We start from the raw sequence: 10,846 nt of genomic DNA on the forward strand, positions 1-10,846 counted from the left end.
CTGCATATTCAATTAAAACAAAATATTAAACTATTTTCCCAATAATCCCTGGATTCTTCCAGAAATTGAATAATTCTTGGCTTTTGCAAGATATTCTTGAATGATTAGCCACTCTGTATACAAGGTGAGACCTATCAATTAGCTTTGGGCTGATAACTGTGGTCATTATTCAGGATATTCAAGAAGCTATAAAGTAGTTTCCTTTGAATAATCAACGATTTAATAATATAATTCTCATAAATCACTATAATTTGTTTATGAAGTTCTTTTGTCACATTGTGCATTAGCTGGTCATCTCTAAATGATTATTTAAGAACTTTTTAGTAGAAAAATTATTTTTTATTTTCACATTCATCACAAAACATACAATTTTACTTACCAATTTACAAAAAATTCAACAATCAGTTTCAGAATTTACAAGGCTTAAAAAGGACATATTGTTACCATAAATTAATAACACTCCTGACTTTTTAGAAACACAGTTTCTGTTATAAATCTGTTTTTGGAAACAGGTCAACAAATACTGTTCACTTGATTAGCTATTGCAACTTATATATAACACACAAATGATAAATCCACAAATGTTGCTAAAAGAGAGAAGTAGATGGGCTCATTTGGTGTTCATAGTCATAATATTGTTTAACTCATTAATATTCTGGCTACACTCATTAACATAATGATTATAAATGCATTTCAACCCCCAAACTTCAACAAAAATCCAACATACATCCAATGTTATTGTTTTATTATACTGATTCAATTGATTTGCTCCTGAGGCTAATCATAAATTACTTCAGTCAGCTTGAATAAGCTGGCATAGAGTTATTTTCATTACTGACCAGGCCCTGAAAGACTCTTATCCATGAACTTCTTTCTGGCAAAACACAGCCACCACTTTGATGGTTTGCCATCCTCAGAGCTGAAAACTTTCTCACAAACTCGTACCCCTGTCTCCTGTCTCACTTGTTGAAGATATGCACGCATTAGATCTGAAAATTTCAAATTAACCTTTGATTACAACACGCTCCATTAAGTTCTACACAGACAAATCCTTCAGTTATTTAGTTCTAATTAAAAAAAATATGCAAAGGAAATATCCATACCCTTTAAAGAGTTAACATTCATGAGAATGTGGATTCAGACATTAAGTCTATGAAAGATCATTTAATACACAGTTTTGGATATAAAACAGGATTTGAAATTCGGTACGCTCTGTTGCATGTTCATTGTAGCACTGTAGGCATACATATACCCCCAAGAGGGAGTTATGAAACTTTCTCTCCAGTTTCCTTAAGGTCAAGGGGAACCTTAAGGAACAATTTTATGATGTTTTTCAGGTAAAAGTTAACAGATTTATTTTTTGTAGAACTTCAATATCGTTTAAATATTATTATGCAAAGAAGAGAAAATTAAGACCTCGCAAAATTATCCTAAGTTTTTTTCTACACATCATTAATAATGATGATGAAGTTTATTGGTTCCTAAAAGACGTTTGATACATGTATGGAACACATTACATTGATAGCAGATATTGCAGAAACACAATACATTGCAATTAGAGTTTGAATTAAATTGTACCATCACAAATAAAAAAACAGTGAACAGGAGTAGAAACAGTGTATATAAGAATACAATCATTTATCTGTGGAGAGAGAGACATGAATTCATCTACTGCATAGCATTGATGTTCGCACAGGAACTGATTAATTTGAGAAATGACAAAAAAATTTCATTTCCCTTAGTTTTCTATGCATATAATGATTTCAGGAATTTCACACCAGCATGACAAGGGTCCTTAGCAAACATAACTGAGTTTTGGATAGTTTTCCGAAAGTCATTAGAAATTCTTGGGCTGTGCATATGTGCATCAGTACTGGTTATCAAATTGAACATGGCTTTGTTTTGCTGCACAATAATAATAGCATAGAATAAATATATAAAAGGATTAGTTAAAATTTTGAAGTAAGGTTCACAACTACTTGCCCTTGGAACTTTAACCTAGGATTCTCACTGCCCATTTTTGCAGCCTAAAGAGGTGCAGAGAATGATATCAGTGCCCCCACATTGTAATTCCATATTTCAGCCAACTATGAATAAAGCATGATAAATTGAGAGAGCCATAACACCATCAACCAGGGTCTGAATTTTTCACAGGTAGTAACATCCTATGGCAACTTATTTCATCATATCAGGCTTATTTTATCAACATAAGTTTCCCGGGATAGATTTTCATGAACATGCATCCATAAGAAGATTGTTACAGTACATACAGAGGGTAAAAATCGTTCGCCTGGACTGGGATCCCGGTCAAGGCGACTGATTTTTACACTCTGAAATTGTTGCATTGAATTAAAGTAGAACACTTAAGAGAGGATCCATTTATCCTAAACAGCAGGGAGGCTATAACTTTCCTATTGAGGGGATGAAATTGGATAAATATTGTTTCACCATTTTTCATGAACACCAAATTATCTTCTCACCATTTACTCATACATCAATGTTTCTCTGCACAAAGGCATGATTTAAGTTCTTGGAGGGGGGTAGGTGAGAGTTGTGTCACTGCATACATATACCATGAGCCATTTACAACATAATGAGGAAGGATGCTTATGTATAGAAGGAAAAGTAGGGGACCCACAAGAGATCCTTGGGGGATACCTCTCTCTCTACTATCAAGGGAATAAACATTGCAAATGATTTTCAAATCCACTTTCCTTGACTTTCCTCAGTAATATTGCATGGTCAACTGAGTCAAACGTCTTAAAAAACACCAATAACATTATTCCCTTTGTCTAGTTCAAGGAGGATATCACGAATGAATTCATATATTGCAGTTTCAGCTGATTTATTTTTCAGGAAGCCAAATAGGGAATCAGAGACAATATTGAATTTACTTAAAAAGCATAACGATTTATTGAACATAACTTGTTACAGTATCTTGGAAAAAAACAGATAGGTTGGAAATAGGCCTATAATTATTTATGTTTTGAGTCATCTCCTTTGAACTATGGGAAGAATTAAGCTACCTTTAATACATTCGGGAAAATGCCTAAAGATAGAGATTCATTGGCTAAATGTGTAAAAACATGGATCATTGAAGAACTATGAATGCCTTTCAGCAGAGAGCATGGCATTTCATCATATCCAGCCTAGTAATTCCTCCCTTAGTTTTTTAATAATGCTGCTTTCTTGGTCATCTTCAGGCTGAAGAAATACTCCTTAAGCCCTATGAGTTATACCCTGCAATAGTGCATTAGGTCCCAGTTGGTGCTTTTCCAGATTTGAAATTGAGAAAATTTCCATTCTGTAGATAGGTGACAAAAGCATTAACATGAAAAACATCATCTGTACACAACATCTGAAATTTTGAGGGCTGTGTAGCATTTTTAACGAGGTTCCAAGCAAATTTAAGACCTTAAGAGGAATTTATGATGTGCATATTATAATTTCTTAAAGCAAAGTAAAAATAACCACACATGAGATATTATATTCTAATGATAATAATGCATTTATTTGTCCAGAGATTTTTTTGCATATTCATCTATATTTAAATATTATTTGGTTAAGCCGGAATCAATGCGTAGTGACAATTCCAAGTATTCATTTACGGAGTAGAACATAATATTTTTTAATAGGTTGAGCAGCTTTTTCACTTTTGTTTCAAATTTGGTGGGGAAGTTTATTGAATAACCTTAAGCCCATTGCTTTGGGACCATGAGCAGTGTTGTGTGTTCTGAAAAATGGCTGGTGCAGTTCCTTGTGCAGCGACTATGGTAATTGTGGTTGGACTTACACTGAGAAATATTACCTGATGCATGCAAGATGACGGTGAATATATATATGTGAACCACCACTAATAAACCAAGTCTTTTGAAGATAGGTTTACAAGGTGCATCACAAGGAGCATTGCTCGTAATTTGTATAATCATCTTTTGGATTTTGAAGATTATGCCCACATGGGAAGAGGATACTAAAAGTAACATGAAAATAAAATTCACCATAGTAAATGGATAAAAGAACCTTTAAGTGTACAGACTATCTAATATTTCTAGTGAGGAAACAAAGGGAACTTAACTTTCTACATAATTTGAAAATGTGTTCCTCCCAAGACATGTTTCTATGCAGGAAAACTCCCCGGCATTGGGTACTGGACTTTTGGGGAATGCTTACACCTGCTGCATCTACTGAGATTGCAGTGGAAACTTGGTTTTTATTAGTAAAATAAATCAGGCTGGACTTATTTTAATTGGGTATTAGGAAGTAAAAACATGGATCATTGAAGATAGTCAAATCCATGTACTCACTTCCGATTATGCCACTAAGCTGACCACATCTCTAATCTTGCATTTTGTTCCGGTTCATGGTCAAAAGTGATTGATGAAAATTAATTCTTTCTGGTTGCTAACATTGTCCCATTTGATGTCTCCTATACCAAACATACAATTTCTCTTTGGTATAGTCCCCTCCTTGGACATATAAATTACTATTATTAATTATTCACCAACCACTAGTCTGTGAGAAAATTTTGGTGGTCAGCAAAGAAATTTCAAGCAATTAGCAGCTAATGCCAGACAAATAACTAAGCTACAATCAAACATGCTTTAATTATTTTTATCATTTAACAAATTTAATGACTATTTCATGATATTAAAATTGAACTTTTATGAACATTGAGTAATTTTACAAAAGTTTGTGCCCTTTAAAAAACCATATTAATAGTCTGCAGGAATAAAAAAAGCTAGTTTTGGGGTATATGAGGTACAAACGATTGGCGCAGCTCTAGAGTGATCACCAGCTGATATCACTTATATGAAAAATTGACAGCTAAATAGCTTCTTGAAGTACACAAGAATGTGTTCCTAGAAAAAGTTATTTTCGAATAACGTCCATTTTGAATGATATCACTGCTAACACTAGATGTTCAACTGACAGCAATAATATGGCGGTGATTTACGTGATGAATTGTGTGGTGATCATGATAATGTGAATCCAGCTTCAGCTAGCAACGACGCTTTCACTATCATGAAAGCTAAATGTAAACATCGCCCAGCACCGAGCATGGGCACCTCTATCAAAGAGTCCTTGCTTAAGGGCATTCCCAAACTCTCTCATGTGCATATCTGGAACCTTCCCAGAAATACCACGAAGGAAAGTGTACTTCAGTATATTAAAGACGAATTGCCCGATTCCGCAAATGTTACTCCTGATATTGAACAACTTGTGGTTACACAAGGGGAGTATGCCTCGTTTCGCATTACCGTAAGGGATGATCTGGGTGCTAAACTACTCACGCCTGGTTTCTGGCCTGAATATGTTTATTGGGGAAACTTTTTTTTCCCTGAACTTCGCCCAAAATTACAAGTGAGTTAGCACGAAGTTTGTATGTCCTTCATGTTAACATTCAGTGTCTGTGGAACAAACAACTTGACATGGAAGTGCTTATCTCTCATCACGAGCCTGATGTAATTTGCATTAATGAGCATTGGTTCACGGCTAATGAACTTGCTTCTTTCCAGTTGTCTGGCTATGTTGTGGCCGATGCTTTCTGTCGCTCCACACTCAAAAATGGTGGAGTCCTAATTCTTGTTTCTGTGAACTTACCCTTTAGCCATGTAACCTTTCCATATAATTGTCTCAATGTTGAACAGGTGTTCGAATCCAGTGTGACTATTGTCCACTTCTGTGATAACAAATTTTCTGTGACCCTTTGTTCTTTATAAGGGTCACCCATGGGAAACTTACCTTTGTTTTTAGATAAATTAGTCAGTCTTTTAGAAGTTATTATTGCTAGGAATCCCAATGGTATGATAATTATTACTGGTGATCTTAACATTGACATGCTGGCTAACACAACTGATAAAACTGAATTCTTGAATATTCTTCAATCTTATAACTTAGTGTACATAATAAGGAACCCACTCGCATAACTACACATTCTTCTACCTCACTTGATGTTTTCATTTCTAATTTTGATGGTAACGAAGTAACTACTAGGACACATCTTTCTGACCATTACCCAATTGTTTCTAATTTTCTAATGAATGCTAACATTCCTTTGGAGGTTTATCCCACTCGATCTTTCAATAGCTCTAACATTCATCATTTTTTTAATCTCTTGTGGCTTGAGGAGTGGCACAATGTGTACAACACTGCCTATTTTGATGAAAGCTTTGATAATTTTTACGCTAAATTTCTGCACTACTTTAACGTATCATTTCCTGTTCAGTACAAGATAATAACCAAGTCTCCTAAGTGTAAACCTTGGATAAGTAATGAAATACGTTTCATGGCTCAACATCTTAAACAGCTGGCTATTTCTAGTAAAACTAATTGCGAACTTAAGACTGAATATGCAAAAAGGAAAAAGCATTACCGTCAAATGCTACAGTCAGCTAAACGTTGTTATAATGACCATAGGATCATTAACTCTGATAATAAATCTGGAAAATTATTAATACCTCCAGAAACAAACCCAGGAAGCAGTCTCAAATCCAGATTAAGGATTCATCAGGAGTAATAATACCTAGACTTTTCCAAACTTGCCTGTAACTTTGCTGATCACTTTCAACCTTCTATTGCTAAGCAGAGCAACTCTCCTAATTTAGAAGCCATTGCTGCTACCCACTCAAAGTCCCTATTTCTTTATCCCCTCACAAAATCTGAACTAAAAAATATAATGAAGAATCTGGGCACAAAACGAAGCTCTGGTTTTGATGGAATTCCCAGTTACATTATTAAGCAATCTATTGACTTCATCATGCAGCCTCTTCATTTTCTCTTGAATGAATCTTTCCGACTAAGAGTGTTTCCATCTCCTCTGAAGGTGTCAAAAGTCATTCCACTTTATAAAAACAAAGGCGATAGACATGACATTAACTCCTACTGTCCAATTTCTCTGCTGAACCAATTCAGCAAAATATTTGAGAAGGCATTCTATATTAGGTTAATATCTTACCTAGAGAAATTCCAAAGAAACTGCAGGAGATGCCGCAACAGTAACTTTTAATGGAGTCATCCACTAATGTGCATTTCAATGCAACAATTTCAGACTATAAAAATCATTCGCCTTGACTGGGACTCAAACCCAAATCCCTCAATATCCGGTCGAGTGCTTTAGCCACTTAAGCTACCGAGGCGTCCTCTTAAACTCTGAAATTTTGGGGCTTTTATATTGAGGGATCTGGGTTCAAGTCCCAGTCAAGGCGAATGATTTTTACACTCTGAAATTGTTGCATTGAAATGCACATTAGCGGATGACTCCGTTTAAAGTTACTGTTGCGGCATCTCCCGCAGTTTCTTTGGAATTTGTCAAAGTATAAACACCATTAGGGCACCATTAGAGGTTTCCAATCTCCTTTCACCATCTCAGCATGGTTTTAGGGAGCATAAATCTACATCTTCTGCCAACTATCAGTTAATAACCCAGGAATTAAACGCTCTAGATAAAAAAATGGAAGTCGCTGCAATGTTTTTGATTTCTCAAAAGCTTTTGATTGTGTTGACCACCAATTACTTCTCAAGAAACTCCAAAGGATGGGTATTCGAGGCATACCTAATGCTTGGATTAAATCCTACCTATTTAATAGAATACAACATGTGGTCGTTTCTAAAAATGGTACATCTTTTGTTTCCCCAAGTAAGGTCCTTAATCGAGGTGTTCCTCAAGGCTCTGTTCTTGGGCCTGTCTTGTTTATTTCTTATATAAATGACTTGTTGATAGTTTTCAACATATAAACGGTGCTACCCCCTTGTTATATGCTGATGACACCAACATTATTCTTGTATCGCCTACTTTTGATGAATTGATAGTTAAGTGTAAACAGGTTAGCCACACCTTACTCTCTTGGTGTCGTAATAATTTCCTAGATTTGAATATAGAGAAGTCTCACCAAATATATTTTGCAAATAAAAATAAAGCAAGCAAAGTACTTTCTATTGAAGTTGATGGGAAGGTGATCCCACAGGTACAAATTACCAAATTTTTGGGTTTCCACATCAATTCTCAAATTTCTTGGGATGAACACATTAAGTACTTTAACCAGTAAGTTAAGCTCGGCCTGCTTTTTAATAAGGTCCATTAGATCCACAGTTTCAGTGGCTGTTCTCTGTGCATTATACTATGGTGAATTTTATTCTCACATAGCCTATAAAATCCTCTACTGAGGTTCATCATCTAAGGCCTTGGCTATTTTCAGGGTCCAAAAAAGAGCCATTCGGCTAATGAGTTTTGCAAAACACAATGCCCCTTGCCATCCCCTGTTTAAAAAATTGGATGTATTGCCAGTGCCATGTATTTATATTTTTCATGCAGTAGTACATACAAAAAGAAATCTATCAGAATATGTGAAAAATTGTGATATCCACAAATATTCTACAAGGCAGAATGAGCAGCTGCACGTTTTATATGTGTGTACAAAAAATGCAGGTGCTGGTCTAAATTTTATGGGCCTTCAACTTTATAATAAACTCCCAGCTGAGATTAAGGCCCATAAAAGTGTGGCTGCATTTAAAGTTAATCTACTTAGGTTCTTGAAATTGAACATGTTTTATTCAATTGCTGAATTTCTTGATAATGCCTGACATGTCTTGTATCCACAAATGAATTTTGTCACTTTCCCCTGACGTGTCTTATATCAAGTGTAACATTTGTAGCTACTTGGTCTCTGGACAAATAAAATGTATTATTATTATTAATATGCCCACTTCCCTCTCAGAAACACAGCCTATAAAGGTAACTTAATTCTTCACAAATATGTAAAACGAAAAGGATATGGAACCACTGTTTGCTAGGCATTTTTCAGAAATGTTAATGATATTTACGGACACATTGCTTTAATTTACACTCTTACATTAATTGCTGTTTTTAAATATTTGAAAAATTTCACAAGCACTGAAATTCAGTTGTTTCACCTTCAATACAAATTCACTGTACCCTTGTATTGGGATCGAGATGGTGCGGGGGCTAACGTACTGGCTTCCCACCCTGAGGGCGCGGGTTCAAATCCCGGCGGTGTTGAATATTTTTCAGAGGTATCTCGATCCCTACTTGAGGTGCTTGTGGGAGGGCACTTTGAGTGAGGGTGTGGAGGGCACTTTGAGTGAGTACGGCGTCCGTCGGATGGGACGTTAAGCTGCGGACCCCTTGGCGCCTTTCGTAAAGAGTAGGCTAATGCCGACGCCGGGTTTCTCTCCACCCTTCATCCTTTCCTGTCCATCCCCTATGGCGCAAATGACCTTAGCTGTCGGTCGCCTCCCCTCAAAACTACTACTACTACCCCTTGTATTCCTTCGTATAGATAGTGAATATATGGGCCAAATACCACTATAGTGCATATACTTAGTAATTTCGGAGAATTTATTAATACCGTTTTCGTAGATAACTCGAGCAGATGAAGGGAAGTTAAACACCAGCGTAAGAATCTGGCTTCTGCGATATGGGCTTCCTCAAGGAAAAAATGGTTATATATTGTGGAATGATTTCCAGTAAGGGAGAGTTGATAGGCACAGAAGAGGAAGAAAACAAGCATTTTGGATGGTGTTACGACGAAGAGAATTAACTTAAGAGGGAGATGGTAATGTGACAAGTTTGGAAATGTTCAAATGCATTGAAAAGGAACCTCCAAACGATGCAAATTTTACAATGAACAAATTACTTTTTTTCAAAATGAGACCAGATTGTTTAACTTTTTATTTATCGGTTAATGTAGAGTCACACAAACTTCTGAGGCACAACAAAAAACTCCCAGGAAACGATTTTCAAATTGCTTCAATTCACATTTAGCAATATCAAGTTAGCATCTACCCCAATAATTTTCAAATTTAATACATACCTGCTTCCACCGGAGTAGAAGGCTTTGCGTAGACCGAGTTAAGAGGAAAACCTGGCTCTCCTGGTATGTCGAATTTCGAAATTGCCAAGGTGTACATTTCATTTAGACCCTGATTTTTATTGCTACACTTCTGCAAGCGTTTCAGGCACTCAGTAATATACAACGTAATGTAAATAAGCACTCTATCTGATTCACTCTGCAATAAAATTTAAATCATGAGAATGAAGGAAAGAACATATAATATCAATTGTCATTTTACATTCATCACACATCACAATATAATTAACTACCTTTATTTCATAGGTTCTGAAAAAGACGTTAGCTTTGAAAAAGTAAAGCGCTTCATCTATAATATCCATGTCTGCGGAAAACGGAGGAGCTGGGCCACGAAACTGGGTCTTAACAGGAAGGAGAGCCATGTTTCCCACAGCTTGGGAGTGGTCGAGAAGGGTAGAATGATACGCCTAGAAACAAGGCATGAGTCATATGCTGGATGAACAGATAACTGTAACAATAATACTTTACGTGAAGGGACAGCAGTAGTTTACAATGTGTAACAATTCGGGTCTGCTTAAACCGTATCGCCTACGTAAGTAAGGTGCGAGGAATATTTCCTTGAATGCAAACGTCGGCCTCTGATAGCGAACTCACGTTTAAGCGATTAAAAAATCTTTTGAAAAAGCAGATTTTCATACATACCGGCATCGTATTCAGTTAGTGTCCGTAATTTATTTCAAAACTATCGTTAATCAAGAAGTAAAAGAAGACGATAACGGAGTGTTTTTCCTGGCTTTCCTATCTAGCTCACTTCAAAACAATTGAAAATCGATTTAACGACTGCAGACGAAGTTGTCCACCAAATTATCTATGAACCTGACATAAAACTCATGCAATGAACATATGCACATTACGTTCAATCTCTCTAGTAACAAATGGGCAAAAACGACAAAACTTGATACAATGCAACGGACTAAATCATTTAAACATTGGTGATTGTCAATTCTAAAACAAATTTG

At 35.9% G+C, this 10,846-nt stretch overlaps 1 protein-coding gene across 1 annotated transcript; it reads right to left on the reverse strand.

Annotated features, from left to right (window-relative positions):
• Window positions 1-334: 334 nt before the first annotated feature.
• Window positions 335-10,811, reverse strand: LOC139693814 (actin-related protein 2/3 complex subunit 3-like). The gene is made up of 4 exons (XM_071592103.1): window positions 10,530-10,811; window positions 10,121-10,294; window positions 9,831-10,026; window positions 335-989 (listed from the first exon to the last, which is right to left on the reverse strand). The coding sequence occupies exons 1-4, from the start codon at window positions 10,533-10,535 to the stop codon at window positions 832-834; spliced, it is 534 nt and encodes a 177-aa protein (XP_071448204.1). The 5' UTR covers window positions 10,536-10,811; the 3' UTR covers window positions 335-831.
• Window positions 10,812-10,846: the final 35 nt, after the last annotated feature.

The sequence above is a fragment of the Hetaerina americana genome, unplaced genomic scaffold (genome assembly GCF_022747635.1).
Source record: "Hetaerina americana unplaced genomic scaffold, ioHetAmer1.1.p SCAF_5, whole genome shotgun sequence".
NCBI lineage: Eukaryota > Metazoa > Arthropoda > Insecta > Odonata > Calopterygidae > Hetaerina > Hetaerina americana.

What these genes read in the sequence shown, in the direction of transcription:
- LOC139693814 (XM_071592103.1), bottom strand. An exon ending in TCAGAACCTATGAAATAAAG is followed by an intron (nt 10,027 to 10,120) that starts GTAGTTAATTAT and finishes ATTTTATTGCAG; the next exon opens with AGTGAATCAGATAGAGTGCT. An exon ending in TTCTACTCCGGTGGAAGCAG is followed by an intron (nt 990 to 9,830) that starts GTATGTATTAAA and finishes TGAAATTTTCAG; the next exon opens with ATCTAATGCGTGCATATCTT.